This window comes from Callithrix jacchus, chromosome X, assembly GCF_049354715.1.
Source record: "Callithrix jacchus isolate 240 chromosome X, calJac240_pri, whole genome shotgun sequence".
NCBI lineage: Eukaryota > Metazoa > Chordata > Mammalia > Primates > Cebidae > Callithrix > Callithrix jacchus.
Genome location: NC_133524.1, coordinates 82,145,135 through 82,167,336, shown reverse-complemented (window position 1 = coordinate 82,167,336; position 22,202 = coordinate 82,145,135). Strand labels below are relative to the sequence as shown.

General features: G+C 35.5%; 1 protein-coding gene across 4 annotated transcripts in view; it reads left to right on the top strand.

The window, feature by feature from the left end:
• HDX (highly divergent homeobox) overlaps positions 1–22,202 on the top strand; it is a 216,047-nt gene that overhangs the window by 36,387 nt on the left and 157,458 nt on the right. For all 4 annotated transcript variants that reach the window (XM_078363499.1, XM_078363498.1, XM_078363497.1 and 1 more), the window contains one exon: positions 3,628–4,731. In XM_078363499.1, coding sequence (XP_078219625.1) covers positions 3,655–4,731 — 1,077 coding nt within the window. In that variant the 5' untranslated portion in view covers positions 3,628–3,654. The remainder of the gene's footprint in view (positions 1–3,627; positions 4,732–22,202) is intronic.

The following is a 22,202-nucleotide window of genomic DNA, read 5'->3' as shown; positions in this document are numbered from 1 at the left end:
TATGTTGTAGCTAAAAGAGATCATTCTTTATTATTATTAATATAGTGTTTATTTTATTTTTCTTTAAAAAATCCTTAAGTTTCACTGTATTAAGAACTTAATACCAATGTAAAGAAAACGTAAAAGGTTAAAACATCAAGCAAAAATAAATATACTGGGGTAAAGAAACAAGAAAACCAAGAAGGAGATATTAAAAAAAAGAAAAAGAATTTTAGAGACAGTGAATTTCTAAGAGAGAACCTAAACATAAATTTATAGTCACTACAGATAATGACCTGAATAACTATTCTTCCTTTTTTTCCTATGTAATACCACTTTATTACTTCATAACTCCAAATTCTAATCATATCAATTTTGTTTGACCCATCTTATAAAATGTAATATAAATGAGACTCATTGACATTTTATAAGCTTTGGTATATTTTGATATTAATTGATAATAACTGAACAAATTTTAGTAAAGTTTAATTCAGCTTTTGGGAAACTACAGGCAATATGTTTTCTTCATTTTCATTTTAAATGGAAATATTTCTTATATACCTTCCTATTTATATACTTTTCTACTTTCTTTAATTGAGAATGTGGAAAATAATTGAAAGCTTAGTTTTTGACTCGGGTTTTTATATGGAAATCAGTTATTATACTGTGTCATAAAATAATAATACTCATAACTTGGTAAGGTATTTGGAGTTATTTTCTCTTTTATTAAAGGACCGCAGACTGCTATTTTGTGATTTCCCACATTGCTTCTGTTTTCTGTTTTTCTCACATTGCTTCACTTCTCCTTTTTAGTGAGCAATGTTTAGTGAACAATTTTAGTTTTGGTACTGTCAGGGTGCCTGCCAACAGCAAACTCTATCACCAATATCCCTTCTATTTTGTTATTTCTATTTTGTTGTTGATTAGAGAAAGTGAGTTTTAAGGTTAGTTGATGTAATGAAGTACATGGATCTTGTGACATCTATGTTGGTTGTGTTCTGGACAAGGGAGATTGCTAGGTTGCTAGAGAGCTATTTCTTATGTACGTGGATATTATTCTGCTGCATTTTACTTTTTTGAGGTGTAGATTATATAAAAATCTATTAAACTGTATAACTATATATAATATTCATATGTATGTATAAACTGTACAACTTTATAAGAAAGCCATAAATTTACAATGCACTAAAACCACCCTTAAACATCCTGAGTTAAGGTAGACATTGTGTGAAGAAAACAAAGCAGGTTATGTTGTGTGTGTTTTTTTTTTTTTTACGTGGCCCTGAGCTGTGCTCCACATGTCATATTTTATAATTTCATTGTGCTTTCCCGTTAAATTTTTTTAATGTAATACTTATATATTTTTTGTAAAGATTGTGTACAAACATTGCTTCTCACAGGTTATTTTTACTTAAAAAGCCATAATGTGGCAATTTATTTTGAATGTTTGTAAAATTCAACTTTTTACATTTCAGTTTTAGGTATTTCTCTAGTATATAGTTTAAAACCTTTCCGTTTTTTACTCCTCTGTCTCCTGTGACATTTATATTTGTATATCTTTCTGCTTGTAATTCTCATTCCTACTGTTTCATGAAAGTAAGAGTGAGTTTAAAATTCCCACTGCCTCATGTGAAGTAAAGTGGAACAATTTGTGAAACATTTTCTTTATGGGTGAAATAATAATTAAAAAATAAAATGGCCAATACAACTTACTATTTTCAGGAGTTTCTAACCACTACACATAGGGTGGTGGAAGGGTTAAGGTGCCTTGAGGTCAGGCAGAATTGACGAAATCTTTGCTTTCCCACTTGCCCCCAGAATCCTTCCACAATCTATTTATTATTTCTGAACCTCAGTTTCTTCATTTACACAATTAGAAAAATAACACCTACCAAAGGAGTTTTAATATATGAAAAATATATAAACCCTTTTTTATATATAAATATTTATAACACATAACGGGGATTCAACACATATTAGCTTTTATTTACAGTATTACAGCAATATTAATGTTGTATATAATTATAATTTTGTAAGAGGTACAGGAAACATTGAAAATTGGACAATTTTTGTGGTCTTCCAAAACACAGTCATACAAAACTTAAACAAATATACTCTGAACCATGTTTGTTCAAGGCTAGTTCATTTATTGTTTTCATTCATTCATTTATTTTTAGGAAATATCCAATTGTATTTTTAGGAAAATTTTTGGTGGAGACCAAGTCTCACTATATTGCCCAAGCTATTCTCAAAATCCTGGCCTCAGGTCATCCTCCTGCCTCAGCTTCCCAAAGCGTTGCAGTTACAGGCATGAGCCACTGTGCCTGGCCTGTTTAATTCTTAATAGATTAATGTGCTTTAGTGTTTATAATGTGGCATGGATTTTGGAGTTATTATTAAGTTTAGTAATTACATTATGGAATATATTTCTTATTGTATACTTTAAGAACTATGACTAAGAACAATAATACTAAGATAATTATAATAAATTATTTATACTAAAAATATGTCTTTTGTAATCAAATCCTAAATGCCAACCACTAGTATTATTTTTATTAATAAGCTTATTCTGCTTACAAAATATATATTGATTGTATAAAACTCGATAAGTAGAGAAAAGTGTAAAGATAACTACTCAAATTAATGACAAACTGAAAACAAAAATTTGCAACTTGTAACAAAGAATTATTACCATCTTTAGTAGAAAAGTACTCTTACAAATCAATTTAAAAAGATAAACACCCCAATTGTAATAACAGGTAAAGGTAATGGATAAGCAATTCTATGAAAGTATTATTGCAACCATAGAAATTCATATCAAAGCAGCAATTATACACTTTTTATTAACTCTTGGACTAGTAAAGACTATCAAAAGATAACGTAAACTCTTGGTTAAGGGTGTGAGGAAACCAGAACTCATACATTGGAGGGTACTTTGAGAATATCAGAACCTAGCATTTCTTCTTTTTAGTATTACATTCTAATAGAGCAACATTACAAAAATACATCTATGATGAGGTATATTGCAATATGACTTATAATAAAGAATATTTCTAAGAATAATATGGTAGTATAAAATTAAGAATAATTAAGAAAAAGTAATAATAATATGGTAGTATGAAATTAAGCAAATTACGATATATTTATAAAATGGAAGTAGAAAAGCCTAAAGATTGTGAATGTGTATTTGTTTAACAACACTATGAGCATTTCTTAATGCCATTAAATAGCTTATCTTTAGTATGTTTTTAATTTTTCTGTATTATAAATAAATATATGATGAACATCATTGCATATAAACTTTATCTACATTTGTGATTATTTTTAGGATAAATCACTATAAATGTATTTACTATGTCAAAGTGTATAAACATTTTAAGGTTTCTTGATATATATTAATTGGATGGGTTTTGAGGAGAGAAAAAATAATACACTCTGTTCTCAAAGTCTGAAGGTCTTTATTGTGAGTCCCTGATCATCTTACCCCTTGTACTTTAGTCAGTTTTTCTGTTGTTTTATCTTTTTCTTTTACCTTTATGTGTGCCTGGGTTCTAAGACAAATGAAAATATAATGTATCACCTAAAATTTGTTTTTTCTTGTTTTTTTTTTATTTTTATTTTTCATAATACCATGTTTTATCCTTCCAGACGTGGGTTGGCAATAAGAGAAGAAAGATGAGTAGTAAGAACTCTGAATCTGGAACAGCAACAACAGGAACCTCTTTGTCAGCTCCAGACATTACAGTAAGAAATGTGGTTAATATTGCTCGACCCTCAAGCCAGCAGTCTTCTTGGACATCTGCCAATAATGATGTCATTGTAACTGGTATATATAGTCCAGCCAGTTCATCAAGTAGGCAAGGAACAAACAAACATACAGACACACAAATTACAGAAGCACATAAAATTCCTATTCAGAAAACAGCCACTAAAAATGATACTGAGTTTCAGTTGCACATTCCTGTTCAAAGACAAGTAGCACACTGTAAAAATGCTTCCCTACTCCTAGGTGAAAAAACAATTATCTTGTCAAGACAGACAAGTGTGGTAAATGCTGGAAACTCAGTATTCAATCACACAAAGAGAAACTATGGAAACTCTTCAGTACAAGCTTCTGAAATGACAGTACCTCAAAAGCCTTCTGTATGCCACCGACCTTGTAAAATTGAACCAGTTGGGATTCAAAGATCATATAAACCTGAACACACAGGTCCAGCATTACATAACTTATGTGGGCAAAAGTCAACTATTAGAGACCCTTATTGTAGAACACAAAACTTGGAAATCCGTGAAGTGTTTTCATTGGCAGTTAGCGATTACCCCCGGAGAATTCTGGGAGGAAATGCACCACAGAAGCCTAATTCAGCAGAAGGAAATTGTTTGTCCATTGCAATGGAGACTGGAGATGCTGAGGATGAATATGCCAGAGAGGAAGAGTTGGCATCTATGAGAGCACAGATACCAAGCTACTCGAGATTTTACGAAAGTGGCAGTTCCCTTCGAGCTGAGAACCAAAGTACAACCTTGCCCGGACCAGGAAGAAATATGCCAAATTCGCAAGTGGTGAATATTAGAGATATGTCAGACAATGTACTGTATCAAAACAGAAACTACCATTTGACACCACGGACCTCATTACATACAGCATCTAGTACAATGTACAGTAATACAAATCCATTACGGAGTAATTTTTCTCCTCATTTTGCATCATCAAGCCAATTGAGATTATCACAAAACCAAAACAATTACCAGGTAATTTGTAAATTTATTTTATAAAGGTTTTAGAAACTGTGTTTGTATCCAGTTAGATTTGGGAGCAGGATTGTTTAACTCATATATTGAAATAATGTGAGATTTTGCTTCAAAGTGGTGGTTTGGGGTTAACTCATTGAATAATCTTGTGCTGTCCTTGTCATGTTTTTAAATGATGAGGTCTTTGTTTCATGGAATATAGTCATTTTTATAGCATAGCAGTTTTGTCCTAGCATTTAAAATGATCTTGTTCAGGAAATAGGAGCTTCATGGAAAGCATGGAATTTTCCATCACTAAAATAGGGTTAAATTGGTCAGGCTCATGCTCTTGAACATAGATTATTCCTATAATGGTTTTTAGTTGCATTTGGACAAGCTGTCACTAGATGAGTGGTGGCGTCCTTGGTACATATTCAGGCAAGTCAATTATTTCTTTAGATGCTGATGGCTGATAAGTCAGAGGCTGTGGTAAGTCAGCCAAATACTTTTTATAAATGTAAATGCTTTATTAAAACATTAAATGAGACAGTAGTCAAATCCTCACTTAAAAATGTTTATAGGGAAAAGACATTCAGAGTAAGAATGACAGCAATTTTAGACCTGTGCACAAAATAGTTGTTATTTATTTATTGTTTCATATATTCAATTGTTAAGGTATGCTTCAAATAATCACATTAACAGTGAGTTATAAGCCTACCTCAGAACATCTCTTAACCTATAGATAATTCCCTCTGAAAAATCAACTTTAGAGAATTTGAGTAGTGGAGCTTGGGTGTTTGCCATTTTTCCTTGCTTCTGGCTAGGACTTCTTATCTTTTCCTTTCCTTTCTTTTTAATTTTTTTCAGATGGAATCTCGCTCTGTTGCCCAGGCTGACGTGCAGAGGCACATTATTGGCTTACTGCAACCTCCACTCCTGGGTTCAAGCGATTCTCCTGCCTCAGCCTCTCGAGTAGCTGGGACTACAGGCATGTGCCATGATGCTCAGCTAATTTTTGTATTTTTAGTAGAGACAAGGTTTCACCATGTTGACCAGGCTGGTCTTGAACTCCTGACCTCAGGTGATCTGCCCTCTTTGGCCTCTCAAAGTGCTGGGATTACAGGTATGAGCCACCACGCCTGGCCTAGGACTTCTTATCTTTTCAACCAGAATACTTAAGATTTGTCTGGATTTAAGATGCTTCCAGGCTATTCTCAGCCAATTTAAGGAACCATCTTCTTTTAACTCCCTCCACCTTAAAGTGCCCTCCTTCAAAATGAAAAATAATAACACAGTAGAGGAAGTATCCCTCTGGCATCTGGCCCTACCACAAGAACCCCATCATCCTCATTAATAGTCATTGTTTATTGAGAATTGACTCATTTTCATGTATGTGTTCTTTACTGAAGCATGCTTAGAGTAACATTAAATCATACCTCTAAGTTCCTCTACACCCCCCTCCTTCATTCATCTACTCTTTTGTATTTCTTTATCCCTTTAATTTTGTTCTTAATAATAGTAATAACAATAACACTTACCATTTCTTGAGGGCTGACCATGTGCTGGGACCATTGGTCACTTTATTAAACCAGTCTCATTTAACCTTCATGATGATTTGGACAGACAGGCATTTTATCCATATTTCAATTGCTTGGCTAGGATTACACAGCTAGTAAATGACAGAACCAGAATTCTAACTCAGCAATTTATCATTTTTTGTATTTTCTGATTTTCCATACAGCATAACTATTTCAACTCTATTTGACTTACTGCGAGGCATGAGAATGAAAGGTTTAATTTTAATATTTTTTAAACCCACCACTCCCTTAAGGATAATTTAACCTGTGATTTTACCTTTACGTAGTCTCAATTTTTTCTGACAGAACTTTTAAAGAAACAATTTGTTTTCAATAAAAGAACCTTCTGAGTGCAACAAAATTTAGCAACTATTGTATGAATGGTAATCTTCAAAGAAAGGCAAAATGAAATAACAATTTAGAGTATGGGCTTAGAGCCTGGATAGACTGGGATTCAAATTGAAGCGTTGCCACTTTCTACTTGTAAACAGATAAGAAGGTCTAGCCAGTGGCTGATCCTCTTTGTGTAACAGTTTCTTTATTTGTATGATGTGGTTGCTACTTCCTACTTCACAGGAATCTTGTGACATGAAATGAAAAAATCTATGCAAGGCTCTTTGTACCTTTCCCAGCACATAAACTTCTTATACATATGAACTCATAGTTGGAAAGTTAATAAAACTCTGCTAGTCTAGGTCTCATTTACATTCCATTTCAAGTAAAATTTTGCACAGACCACAATTACCACAGGTTACTTGAGGAATATATAGCATGCGGTATTGGCTAAAAAAAGACTGGAAATAAGCTATCACCTTCATTACAACTATTAAAAGTCCAGTGTTATATTATACTAGACCTCTGTAAGCCAATCTGACTTGAGAGAGTATGGTGGAGAACACTTGGAGTATCACTTTACCCCAACTTTTTCTTTAGTTAGTTCATATGGAAAACCAAGGCAGCCTGAGGAAGTGAAATCCATGGAGTTTTAGCCTCCAAGATGTTGCTGAAGCTCTATCACCAACATTCTTGGATCAGAACTTAGAATCTGTGGTCATTTTGCCTACTTTCTAGCTATGAAACTGTGAGGAAAAAAACAATTCTCTTGGGTTTCTGACCCTGAAACTATATAGCAGAGATAGCTGACTCTTTTCTGTGTTACACCACTTATCTTTAAGCCGAGATAACACTTCTTGAGGATAATTATCTTGAGGATAATAACTAATCTAGAAAACTGAGTACAAATTGAAGAAATCCTAAAGGATACTAAGAAGTGAAAATCAGCTCTGTTTGGGAGCCTCTTGGGAATATAATATTAAAGGTTGAAGTGGTATTAAGGAAACTGGCAGGATGTGACTATAATAAGACACTGCAGTCAAGTTCCATTTCAAAAACTCTCCAGGCTAACCTCACTGATGGAGCCAGATTGCAATCATATTGGTCTCCCTCCAAAGTGCCATTCACTTTTCATATTACCGCTATGTCAGATTGCCTGCTTATCATGAGTGCTGCTGTGATTAAAGTTTATTAATGATCAACTTTTGAAGTACTTTGGAAGAAAGGTGCTATATAAATACAGCATTTATCATTTCAATTATTATTGTGGCTTGATAATTAATTACATTTCCATCTCATGGATTTTAGATGGTCTTTGGAATTAATAGAAGTAAAGCACTTTGGTGAATTTCCTTTAAAAATCTTTATGAGCACAATATATTTCTATTAGTAAAACTGCCTTGGTAGTGTCTTCCAACTTTCTTTATTACTTGTGGACTTTAGTGTTTTTGTTAAAAAATATGAAAGTTTAATAATGATAGAAACTTTAAATATCATGGCATCTTAAACCAACACAAATGTTATTTTACCTGAGGAAAATGAGAGCCTTTAAGACTGAGTGACTTGGTCAAAATGACTCTCAGGAAAATATTGAAGTTTTTTTTTTTAAGTAATGGTAATCTGTGTTGAGTGAGTTAGCAGGGATCAGTTTTAAATAATTTGAATAAGACATAAATTACATAATATAAAAATCACATTCTGTAATCCCAGCACTTTGGGAGGATGGGGCAGATGGGTCACCTGAGGTCAGGAGTTCCAGACCAGCCTGGCCAACATGGTGAAACCTTGTCTCTACTAAAAATAAAAAAATTAGCCTGGGCATGGTGGCAAGTTGCCTGTAATCCCAGCTACTTGGGAGGCTGAAGCAGGAGAATCACTTGAACCCAGGAGGCAGAGGTTGCAGTGAGCTGAGATCATGCCATTGCACTCCAGTCTGGGCAACAAGAGCGAAACTCTATCTCAAAAAAAAAAAAAAAAAAAAAAGGAGTGGGAATTCACTGGTTTCTAATGTATTCACAGAGTTGTTTCAGCAGCACAACAATCTAATTTTAGAACATTTAATCACCTCAAAAATGAACCTTATACCGATTAGCACATGGCACCTCCTATCCTGGCACTAAGTAACCACTAATTTACTTTCTATCTCTATAGATTTATATTTTTTGCAGTTTAATATAAATGGAGTCATATGATATGGACAATTTGATACTGGCTTCTTTCAATTAGTATAATGTTTTCAAGGTTCATTCATGTCGTACCATGTATTAGTACTTCATATTAATATTATGCTTTCTGATCTATGAATGTGTGATGATTTTTCACTAATTAATCTTTTCACATTTTTTCAACAATGTTATCTACTTTTCAATAAAAAAAACTTCCATTTCCTTACTTTTTTTCTAAGTTTATTACTCTTTTTGATGGTAATTTAAATAAAATTTATTTCTTAATTAATTTTTTATTAATGGAACAATATCATTAAATTATGATGAAGAATGTTCTGACTACTTCTTTACTAGGCTTAATTTACTTTAATATCCAAAGAACAGCTCAATACTTATTTGCCACATTGATATTTTGGCTTGTTGCACTTTGATTGTAAGAAATACACTACTCTTCCCAGCCTCTGGTAACCATCTCTTTACTCTTTATCACCATGATTTCAATTGTTTAAATTTTACCTCCAGCAAATAAGTGAGAATATATGATGTTTGTCTTTCTGTGCCTGGCTTATTTGACTTAACATAATGACCTCCAGTTGCATCCATGTTGTTGCAAATAACAGGATCTCATTGTTATTTATGACTGAGTAGTGCTCCATTATGTATACATATCACATTTTCTTTATTTATTCACCTGTTGATGGACACTTAGGTTGCTTTCAAATCTTGGCTCTTGTGAATAGCACTGCAATAAACATGGGAGTGCAGATATCTCTTCAATGTACTGACTTCCTTTAATTTTGGATGTATACCTAGCAGTGGGATTGCTGGATTTTATGGTGGTTCTATTTTTAGTTTACTGAGGAACAACCCACTGTTCTCCATAGTGTGTGTACTGATTTGTATTCCCACCAGCAGTGTATGAGGATTCCCTTTTCTCTACATCTTCACCAGCATTTGTTATTGCCTGTCTTTTGGATAAAAACTATTTCAACTGAGGTGAGATAATTCTCATTTTAGTTTTGATTTGCAGTTGTCTGATAATTAATGATGTGGAGAACTTTTTCATGTGCCTCATGGCAATTTGTATGTCTTCTTTCGAGAAATGTCTGGTCAGTTACTTTCCCCATTACTTAATCAGATTGTTAGACTTTTTTTCCTACAGAGTGGTTTGTGCTCCTAATATATTCTGATTATTAATCCCTTGTCAGACAGATAGTTTGTAGGTATTTCTCTCCCATTCTGTATGTTGTATCTTCACTTTGTTGATTGTTTCCTTTGCTGTGCAGAAGCTTTTTAACTTGATGTGATCCTATTTGTCCATTTTTGCTTTGGTTTCCTGTGCTTGTGAGGTATTCCTCAAGAAATCTTTGTCAAGTACAGTGTTCTGGAGACTTTTGCTAAAGTTTTCATCTAATAGTTTCATAGTTTCAGGCCTTGGATTTAAGTTTTTAATACTTTTGTTTTTCAGTTTTGTATATGGTGAGAGATAGGGGTCTAGTTTCATTCTTCTCCATATGGATGTCCAATTTCTCTAGCACCATCTGTTGAAGAGGCTATCCTTTCCCCAGTGTATATTCTTGGCAATATTGTCAAGCCTGAGTTCACTGTAGATGCATGAATTTGTTTCTAGGTTCTGTATTCTGTTCCATTTCTCTATGTCTCTTATTATGCCAGTACCATGCTCTTTTGGTTACTACAGCTTTGTAACATAATTTGAAGTCAGATAATGTGATTCCTCCAGTTTTTATCTTTTTGCTCAGGATAGCTTTGGCTATTCTGGTTCTTTTATGGCTCCATATACATTTTAGGGTTTTTTTTTCTGTTCCTGTGAAGAATGTCATTGGTATTTTGATAGGGATTGAATTGAATCTATAGATTGCATAGTATAGACACTTTAAAAATATTGATTCCTCTAATTCATGAGCATGGACTATCCGTTTTGTTGGGTCCTCTTCAATTTCTTTCATCAGTGTTTTATAGTTTTCACTATAGAGATCTTTCACTTCTCTTTTAGTAATTTCCTAGTTATTATATTATTTTTAGCTATTGTAAATGGTATTACTTTCTTTTCAGAATGTTTGCTGTTAGCATTTAGAAATGTGACAGATTTTTGTATATTGATTTTATACCCTGAAGCTTTACTCAATTTGTTTATCAATTCCAATAGCTTTTTGGCAGAGTGTTTAGGTTTTTCCAAATATATGATTATATCATCTGCAAACAAAGATAATATGACTTCCCCTTTCAAATTTCTTTCTTTCTTTCTCTTGGTCGATTGCTCTAGCTAAGACTATCACTACTACATTTAATAACAGTGGTGAAAGTGGGTGTTCTGGTTGTTTTTCGTATCTTTGAGGAAAGGCTTTCATTTTCTCCCCATTCATTATGATACTAGCTGTGGATCTGTCATATATGGCTTTTAGTGTGTTGAGGTATGCTTCTTCTATACCCAGTTTTAAGAATCCTTTTTCTTTTTAATCACGAAGGGATATTAACTTTTATCAAATAATTTTTAAGCATTAATTCAAATGATCATTTGGTTATGATCCTTCATTTTGTTGAAATGATACATCACATTGGCTAATTTGCATAAGTTTAACCATCCTTAAATTTCTGTGATAAGTCCAACTTAGCCATAATGAATGATCTTTTTAATGTGATCTTATGATTGATTTGCTAGTATTTTGTTGAAGTTTTTATAGCAATATTCACAAGGATATTTGCCTGTAGTTTTTTTTGTTGTTTTGCTTTGAGACATCTTTGTCTGATTTTGATATTAGGGTGATACTGGCCTCATAGAATGGGTTAGAAAGTATGTTCTTATGCTCTATCTTTTGAAATAGTCTGAGTAGGAATAGTTCTTAAATGTTTGGTAAAAGCAGTGAATATATCAGGTCCTTGGCATTTCTTTTCTGGAATACTTTTATTATTGATTCAATCTTGTTACTTATGGATTTATTCGGGTTTTAGATGCTTTAATTGTTCAATTTTGGTAGGTTGTATGTGTCTAGAAAATTTTCCACCCCTTCTAGGTTTTCCAAGTTATTGGCATATAGTTGCTCATAATAGCCTCTAATGATCATTTGAATTTCTGCACTATCAATTGTAATGTATCCTTTTTTACCTCTGATTTTATTTATTTGAGTCTTCTCTCTTTTGTTCCCACAATTAGTCTTGCTAAAGGTTTGTCGATGTTATTATATTTTTAAAAAATATTCTTGTATTTAAAAAAAACAATTTGTAACTTCATCTTTTGTACTATTTTCTTCCTTTCAATTTCATTGATTTCTGCTCTAATATTTATTTTTGTATATAATTATTTTAGGTTTGGTTTGCTCTTTCTTTTCTAGTTCTCTGAAATACATCTTTAGTTGTCTATCTGCAGTTTCTTTACTTTTTGAATGTAGGCACTTACAGCTTTAAACTTTCCTCTTAGTACTGCTTTTGCTGTGTCCCGTTGTTTGGGGTGTTTTTTTGATATTAACTAATTGTCTTCACCTACAATTGAACACTAGCTTGGATTATAAACGTAACATAAAGGAATGATACTTTATATCTTGGATTGAACTCACAAAAATAGAAATTTCAAATTATTATACTCAGATACTTTAAGGGGGCTTTTCCATTAATGGGGCTCCATAAGATGGAATCAACCTTTATACTTGCTTTAACCTCATCCTTAATCTTTTTTTATTGCATTTTAGGTTTTGGGGTACATGTGAAGAACATGCAAGATTGTTGCATAGGTACACACGTGGCAGTGTGATTTGCTGCCTTCCTCCCCTTCACCTATATCTGGCATTTCTCCCCATGCTATCTGTCCCCAACTCCCCACCCCCTACTGTCCCTCCCTTATTTCCCCCCAACAGACCCCAGTGTGTGGTGCTCCCCTCCATGTGTCCATGTGTTTTCATTGTCCAACACCTGCCTATGAGTGAGAACATGTGGTGTTTGATTTTCTGTTCTTGTGTCAGTTTGCTGAGAATGATGGTTTCCAGGTTCATCCATGTCCCTACAAAGGACAAGAACTCATTATTTTTGATGGCTGCATAATATTCCATGGTGTATATTTGCTACATTTTCACTGTCCAGTCTATCATCGATGGGCATTTGGGTTGGTTCCAGATCTTTGCTATTGTAAACAGTGCTGCAATGAACATTCGTGTGCATGTGTCCTTGTAGTAGAATGATTTATAATCCTTTGGATATATACTCAGTAATGGTATTGCTGGGTCAAATGGAATTTCTATGTCTAGGTCTTTGAGGAACCACCACACTGTCTTCCACAATGGTTGAACTAATTTACACTCCCACCAGCAGTGTAAAAGTTTTACTATTTCTCCACATCCTCTCCAGCATCTGTTGTCGCCAGATTTTTTTAATGATCGCCATTCTAACTAGTGTGAGGTGGTATCTCAATGTAGTTTTGATTTGCATTTCTCTAATGACCAGTGATGATGAGGATTTTTTCATATGTTTGTTGGCCTCATGTATGTCTTCGTTTGTAAAGTGTCTGTTCATATCCTTTGCCCGCTTTTGAATAGGCTTGTTTGGTTTTTTTCCTGTAAATCTGTTTGAGTTCTTTGTAAATTCTGGGTATTAGCCCTTTGTCAAATGGGTAAACTACAAAAATGTTTTCCCTTTCTGTTGGTTGCCGGTTCACTCTAATGACTGTTTCCTTTGCCATGCACAAGCTGTGCAGTTTGATTAGGTCCCATTTGTCTATTTTGGCCTTTGTTGCCAATGCTTTTGGTGTTTTGGTAATGAAGTCCTTGCCTATTCCTATGTCCTGAATGGTTTTGCCTAGATTTTCTTCTAGGGTTTTTATGGTGCCATGTCTTATGTTTAAGTCTTTAATCCATCTGGAGTTAATTTTAGTGTAAGGTGTCAGGAAGGGGTCCAGTTTCTGCTTTCTGCACATGGCTAGCCGGTTTTCCCAACACCATTTATTAAACAGGGACTCCTTTCCCCATTGCTTGTTTTTGTCAAGTTTGCCAAAGATCATATGGTTGTAGATATGTTGTGTTGCCTCTGAGGCCTCTGTTCTGGTCAATTGGCCTATATCTCTGTTTTGTTACCAGTACCATCCTGTTTTGATTACTGTAGCCTAGTAGTATAGTTTACAGTCTGGTAGTGTGCTGCCTCCTGCTTTGTTCTTTTTGCTTAGAATTGACTTGGCTATGTGGGATCTCTTTTGGCTCCATATGAAGTTTAAGGTGTTTTATTCCAGTTCTTTGAAGAAGGTCATTCATAGCTTGATGGGGATACTGTTGAATCTGTAAATTATTTTGGGCAGTATGGCCATTTTCACGATATTGATTCTTCCTAACCATGAACATGGAATGTTTCTCCATCTGTTTGTGTCCTCTCTTATTTCGTTGAGCAGTGGTTTGTAGTTCTCCTTGAAGAGATCCTTTACGTTCCTTGTTAGTTGTATTCCTAGGTATTTTTTTCTCTTTGTAGCAATTGTGAATGGCAGTTCGCTCTTGATTTGGCTCCCTTTAAGTCTGTTATTGATGTATAGGAATGCTTGTGATTTTTGCACATTGATTTTATATCCTGAGACTTTGCTGAAGTTGCTTATCAATTTCAGGAGATTTTGGGCTGAGACGATGGGGTCTTCTAGGTATACTATCATGTCGTCTGCAAATAGAGACAATTTGGCTTCCACCTTTCCTATTTGAATACCCTTTATTTCTTTTTCTTGCCTGATTGCTATTGGACGAACTTCCCATACTATATTGAATAGGAGTGATGAGAGAGGGCATCCTTGTCTAGTGCCAGATTTCAAAGGAAATGCTTCCAGTGTTTACCCATTCAGTATGATATTGGCTGTTGGTTTATCATAAAGAGCTTTTATTATTTTGAGATACATTCCATTAGTACCTAGTTTATTGAAGGCTTTTAGTATAAAGGGCTGTTGAATTTTGTCAAAGGCCTTCTCTTCATCAGTTGAGATAATCATGTGATTTTTGTCTTTGGTTCTGTTTATGTGATGAATTACATTTATAGACTGGTGTATGTTGAACCAGCCTTGCATCCCCAGGATGAATCCTACTTAATCATGATGGATAAACTTTTTGATGTGCTGTTGCAATCGGCTTGCCAGTATTTTATTGAAGATTTTTGCATCTATGTTTATCACGGATATTGGCCTGAAGTTTTTTTTTCTTCTTGAGTCACTGCTGGGTTTTGGTATCAGGATGATGTTGGTCTCATAAAATGATTTGGGAAGGATTCTGTCTTTTTGCATTCTTTGGAATAGTTTCCGAAGGAATGGTACCAGCTCCCCTTTGTGTGTCTGGTAGAATTTGGCTGTGAACGCATCTGGACCTGGGCTTTTTTTGGGTGGTAGGCTCTTAATTGTTGCCTCAATTTCAGACTTTGTTATTGGTCTATTCAGGGTTTCAACTTCTTTCTGGTTTAGGCTTGGGAGGAGGCAAGTGTCCAGGAATTTATCCATTTTTTTCCAGGTTTACGAGTTTATGTGCATAGAGTTGTTTGTAATAATCTCTGATGATGGTTTGAATTTCTGTGTAATCTGTGGTGATATCCACTTTATCATTTTTATTGCATCTATTTGGTTATTCTCTCTTTTCTTTTTTATTAATCTGGCTCACAGTCTGTCTATTTTGTTGATCTTTTAAAAAAACCAGCTCCTGGATTTATTGATTTTTTGAAGGGTCTTTTGTGTCTCTATCTCCTTCAGTTCTGCTCTGATCTTAGTTGTTTCTTGTCTTATACTAGGTTTTGAGTTTTTTTTGATCTTGCTCCTCTAGCTCTTTCAATTTTGATAATAGGGTGTCAATTTTAGATCTCTCTTTGCTTCTCATGTGGGCACTTATTGCTATATATTTTCCTCTAGCGACTGATTTAAATGTGTCTTAAAGATTCTGGCATGTTGTGTCTTCGTTGGCATTGGTTTTCAAGAGCATATTTATTTTTGCCTTCATTTCATTGTTTATCCAGTCAACATTCAAGAACCAGTTGTTCAGTTTCCATGAAGCTGTGCGGTTCTAAGTTATTTTCTGAATTCTGAGTTCTGACTTGATTGCACTGTTGTCTGAGAGACTGTTATGATTTCCGTTCTTTTGCATTTGCTGAGGAGTGATTTACTTCCAATTATGTGGTCAATTTTAGAGTAGATGTGATGTGGTGCTGAGAAGAATGTATATTCTATGGATTTGGGGTGGAGGGTTCTGTAAATGTCTATTAGGTTTGCTTTTTCCAGGTCTGAGTTCAAGTCCTGAATATCCTTGTTAATTTTCTGTCTGGTTGATCTGTCTAATATTGTCAATGGGGTGTTAAGGTCTTTCACTATTACTGTGTGGGAGTCTAAGTCTCTTTGTAAGTCATTAAGAACTCGCCTTATGTACCTGGGTGCTCCTGTATTGGGTGCATATATATTTAGGATCTTTAGCTCTTCTTGTTGCATTGATCCTTTTACCATTATGTAATGTCCTTCTTTGTCTCTTTTGATCTTTGTTGCTTTAAATTCTATTTTATCAGAAATGAGAATTGCAACACCTGCTTTTTTTTTGCTCTGCATTTGCTTGGTAAATCTTCCTCCATCCCTTTATTTTGAGCCTTTGTGTATCCTTGCATGTGAGATGGGTTTCTTGGATACAGCACCCTGATGGGTTTTGGCTTTTTATCCAATTTGCCAGTCTGTGTCTTTTGATTGGGGAATTTAGTCCATTTACATTTAGGGTTAATATTGTTACATGTGAATTTGCTACTGCCATTTTGATGCTAGCTGGCTGTTTTGCCCATTAGTTGATGCGGATTGTTCAATGTGTTGATGGTTTTTACCATTTGCTATGTGTTTGGAGTGGCTGGTTTTGGTTGTTCCTTTCTATGTGTAGTGCCTCTTTCAGGAGCTCTTGTAACGCAGGCTGGTGGTGAGAAAATCTCTGAGTACTTGCTTGTTTGCGAAGGATTTTATTTTTCCTTCACTTATGCAGCTTAGTTTGGCTGGATATGAAATTTTGGGTTGAAAGTTCTTTTCTTTAAGGATGTTGAATAATGGCCCCCACTCTCTTCTGGCTTGTAGGGTTTCTGCAGAGAGATCTGCTGTGAGTCTGATGGGCTTCCCTTTGTGGGTAACCTGACCTTTCTCTCTGGCTGCCCTTAGCATTTTCTCCTTCGTTTAAACCCTGGTGAATCTGACGATTATGTGCCTTGGGGTTGCTCTTCTTGAGGAATATCTTTGTGGTATTCTTTGTATTTCCTGGACTTGAATTTTTGCCTGACTTTCCAGGTTGGGGAAGTTTTCCTGGATAATATCCTGAAGAGTATTTTCCAGCTTGGATTCATTCTCTTTGTCACATTCAGGTACACCTATCAAACATAGCTTAGGTCTTTTCACATAGTCGCAAATTTCTTGGAGACCTTGTTCCTTCCTTTTTTCTCTAATCTTGCCTTCTCATTTTATTTCATTGAGTTGATCTTCGACCTCTGATGTCCTTTCTTCTGCTTGGTCAATTCGGCTGTTGAATCTTCTGCATGCTTCACCAAGTTCTCGTGTTGTGTTTTTCAGCTCCATCAATTCACTTATATTCCTCTCTAAGTTGTCCATTCTCATTAGCATTTCTTCAAATCTGTTTTCAAGGTTCTTAGTTTCTTTTCATTGGGTTAGAACATGTTGTTTTAGCTCACAGAAGTTTCTTATTACCCACCTTCTGAAGCCTGATTCTGTCATTTCATCACACTCATTCTCCATCCACCCTTGTTCCCTTGCTGGTGAGGAGTTGTGATCCCTTTTAGGAGGAAAGGTGTTGTGGTTTCAGGTGTTTTCATCCTTTTTGCACTGGTTTCTTCCCATCTTTGTGGATGTATCCACCTGTTGTCTTTGTAGTTGCTGACTTTCAGATTGGGTCTCTCTGAGTGGACATCCAGTTTGTTGATGATGAATTTATTTCTGTTTCTTAGTTTTCCTTCTAACAGTCTGGCCCCTCTGCTGTAGGACTGCTGATGTCTATTCTAGGCCCTGTTTGCCTGGGGATCACCTGCAGCTGCTGCAGAACAGTAAGGGTTGCCACCAGTTTCTTCTTGTGGTATTTTTGTCTCAGAAGGATACCTGCCAAATGTCAGTCTGATCTCTCCTTTATGAGGTGACTCTGAATATACAGGGGTCAGGGGGCTGCTTGAGGTGACAGTCTGTTCTTTATAGGAGGTCAAGTGCTGAGCTGTGAGCTCCATGGTTCATTCAGAGCTGCTAGTCAGGTACATTTAAGTCCACTGCTGCAGAACTCATAAACCCCTCTTTTTTCCCCCAGGGGCTCTGTCCTGGGGGGCTTTATTTATGAGTTTCTGTTATGCTGCTGCCTTTTTTTCAGGGCTGCCGTGCCATGCAAGGATGCAGCCTAGTCACTGTCTGCCTGCAGAGGCTTTGCTGAGCTGCTGTGGGCTCCGCCCAGCTTCCATGTGAACTTTCCTGGAGTCCTGTTTATATGGGTGTAATTAGAAATGCCTCAGCAATGGTGGCCCACTTCTGTAATGGCGGAATCTCTCTGTAATGATGGGTTGCCTTGGCAATGGCAGGTTTCCTCAGCAATGGCGGGCTGCCTCAGCAATGGCGGACTACCTCCTAGTGAGGGAGTGCCTCAGTAATGGCGGACACCCCTACCCCACAGAGCTGGACCATCCCGGGTTCAGCTGTGCTTGCTGTGAGTCTCTCAACCCCGAGCGTTTCCAATTGCTGTTTTTTTTTGTGTGTGTGTGGGGGGGTGGGACCAGCCAAGCCTAATCACCTGCCTCCCTGCCTCAGAGCCTTTTTTTTTTAGTTGAAAGGTTGACTCTCTCCCAGGTGTTCCAGTCGCCTGTTGAAAAGGTGCCAGGATCTGTGTGATTTCCTGTGCGGCAACCCACTGTGCCAGCTGAAACAGTGGCGCTGAGACTTGTGGCACTTTTTTGCCTGGGAATCTCCTGGCATTGCTCCCTGTTTCAATCCCCCTTTGAATCATATGAATGGGCAACTCTGCCTTCCCAGAGCTCCAATCGCCAGCTAAAAGGGCACCCATCGCCAGCTAAAAGGGCACCCTGTATTTTGTACAGCGAACTGTCACACCGGGGTGCTGGCCAAACAACCATGCTGGCCAAAACAGCCACGCTGGTGACCCATGGGACTCCTCTGCCTGGGAATCTCCTGGTCTCTGGGCAATAAAAATCCATCTGGAAATGTGGCATCCACTCACCCTCTGCACTTTCACTGGGAGCTGCAAACTTGAGCTGCTCCTAATTGGCCATCTTGGATCTTCCTCTGGGGCGTGTTTTCTTTTTTTTTTATGATTATCATTTGTTTTGAAAATTTTTAAATATTCTTTTTATTTTCTTAATTGGCCCACTGATCATTCAGTAACATATTGTTTAATTCCCATATGTTTGCATAGTTTCCAGTCTTGCTCTTGTTATTGATTTCTAGTTTTATTGCATTGTGGTCAGAGAAGATAACTTTCAATATAATTCAATTTTCTGAATTTTTAAACCACTTTTTTGGTAGGGTATATACTCCAGAACATTTTTGTGTGTTCTTTAGCTAGTATCTAAAAGGTATGAAATAATCCAACATAAGATTTCTTTCATTTTTTTTCTGAAAGCACTTATTCATTGTAGCAAAATGAAGTATGATGCCAATAGAGAATCCTGAATTCTGATCTGTCATATTACATTCTGCAAGAAGCAGTTTATGGACCATTTTAATTAAATCTGATGACCTCTTTGAGGCAGGTTTCTGATTTTGCCAGTACAATAGGAAATATCATGTGTGGGTGCATGATAAGCAGTAATCATGTGTGGGTAGAAATTTGTTAATAGTCTGAGAGTGAAGTTTGAGTTAAAAGTCGTTTGACCTTGAAATTTACTAGGAGGCCAAAGATTTAAAGCAACCGAAGAATTTTCCAATCTATGAAGAGTCAGTTATTTGATAATCATGTGTGTTTTGTGTGCATGAATGGGAAATTGTAAATGTTGAGATCTAGAATCTGAAAATCACTGTCAACAGAAGATCAAGTTGCATATATTTATGTTTTAAAACTTAAATTATAAATCTAACTAAATCATTCTAACAAGTAGTTTCAATGTTCCTGAGTACATTTCAGCTAAGTAACCATTTACATTGTATAGAGAAGATTCATCTTGAGCACAGATTCAATAATCAGAATTGCTTTGAAGAAGTGTTTTTTGTGGATTTTTTTTTCATGATGCAGAAGTAAAACTGCTTGCCTTCTGGGGGATTGAACTAAATTTTAATCTAGTCTTTAAGACCAAAACAAAAACTATGAAGGAAATGAAAACCCCTTATTATTAAATTGTTCTGCAAAAACTTTGTTACTAGAGATTGATTGGGACTTGAAATGTTCTTCCAAAAAAATAAGAACTTAATTTTCTGCACTGTATCAGGTTTTGAAACTTAATAGCATTTATTAAAAAATGTTTCCATGAAGTGTGTATTAGCAGTATGAACTTCTGGTTCAGTTGGAAGTTCTTTCATTTGAAAAATGTGATATTTGCACACAACTGTTTGAATGTTTTATTTTCTAATCCCCTTTTTCCCACACTGGAAAGAATTGAAGTTATAATTTTTTTTTAATTGTACTTTAAACTGTGGGGTACGTATGCTCATCCTGCAGGATTGTTGCATGCCATGGTGGTTTTCTGTCTCCATCCCCTGTCACCTACATCAGGCATTTCTCCCAGTGTTATCCCTCCCCAACCTCCTGCCCCCTGCTGTCCCTCCCCTCCCCTGCCCCCTACCCCCTCCACCTTCCCCCGTGTGTGATGTTCCCCTCCCTGTGTCCATGTGTTGTCCTTATTCATCACCCGCCTATGAGTGATAACATGTGATGTTTGGTTTTCTGTTCTTTTGTCTGTTTGCTGAGAATGATGGTTTCCAGATTCATCCATGTCCCTACAAAGACGTGAATTCATCCTTTTGATGGTTGCATAGTATCCACGTTGTATATGTGCCATATTTTCATTGTCCAGTCTATCATCAATGGACATTTGGGTTGGTTCCAGATCTTTGCTATTGTAAACAGTGCCACAGTGAACATAGGTGTGCATATGTCTTTATAACAGAATGATTTATAACCCTTTGGGTATATACCCAGTAATGGGATTGCTGGGTCAAATGGTATTTCTATTTTTAGATCCTTGAGGAATTGCCACACTGTCTTCCACAATGGTTGAACTAATTTGCACTCCCACCAACAGTGTAAAAGTGTTCCTATTTCTCCACATCTTCTCCAGCATCTGTTGTCTCCAGATTTTTAAATGATTGCCATTCTAACTGTTGATCAAGGAACAAAAGGTTAGCATGTTAATTGTAAATTAATGTTTAGTAATTGGTGATAAACTTGAAATATTATAATACATTGTAAGTCTTAATTCTAGGTAATTTTACAACAAAGATATCTTTTAACTGTCTTTTGAACCTATACTCTTATTGATTCTCATAATATTTTAAGTTATCTTTTTTCTCTTTTTCCACAGTTGCTTTTATTTTGGGGCTATGTTTTCAGTGATGTCTAATTCACAAGGTGCTGCATTTTTTTTGATCAGCCTTCTTATAAATATGGCTGGTTGTTTTGCTCCAGCCTTCTAAAAAGGGCAATTTTGTTTACTAGAGTCACTTCTAAGATCAAGTGGTGATTATCTTTAGAAACTATCTTGCACATGAGTGTTGATACGAATTAAAATTCTACTATACATTATATATCACTCTATGAATGTTGACAATGGAAGAAACACCTTGCTGTAGTATATTGTCACTTCTGGACTGAAAAGCTGAGAAAGAAACATAATTTATAAGTTTTCATATATCAGAAAAACTTACAGCTACCAGGCCGCATTTTCTTGTTGTCCTTATGGGATGAAGTGAGCAGATAGTATTAATGCAGACTGAAGAAATTACTCAAAGTTTTATTTTAGTATAATTACCATTTACATGCAATATTAAATAAATCAGATACCTTTTTACAGTTTCAAATGTGTGCATAGGATCCCACTCACCCCCTTCCATATCAATTGGTTATTGACATTTCTATGTTGGCATTAAGACATTACAACAATGTTTTGTTGCATCAGTATTATAAACATATAGAGTATAGTATGTGTTATTTTTCTGAGGTGAACCAAATATACATTTGTCAAGGTTCTTGCATCTGCTTTAGCAGTATTCTACACAGACTCTTGTATATATTAGTAATAGATAAACCACATTGTAATTTTTTTAAAAAGTCTTAAACCATATGCCAAGTTTGTAGTCCAAATTGTGTAGGATAAGTAAAATGTAAATGGTATTCTATTAAATAATTTGTGTTTACTTCCATAAGCATGGTTATGTCAAAATAAAGTTTTAAAACAGCAAAAAAAAAAAAAAAAAGAATTGTTTCATGGCCTAACATGTAGTCCTTGA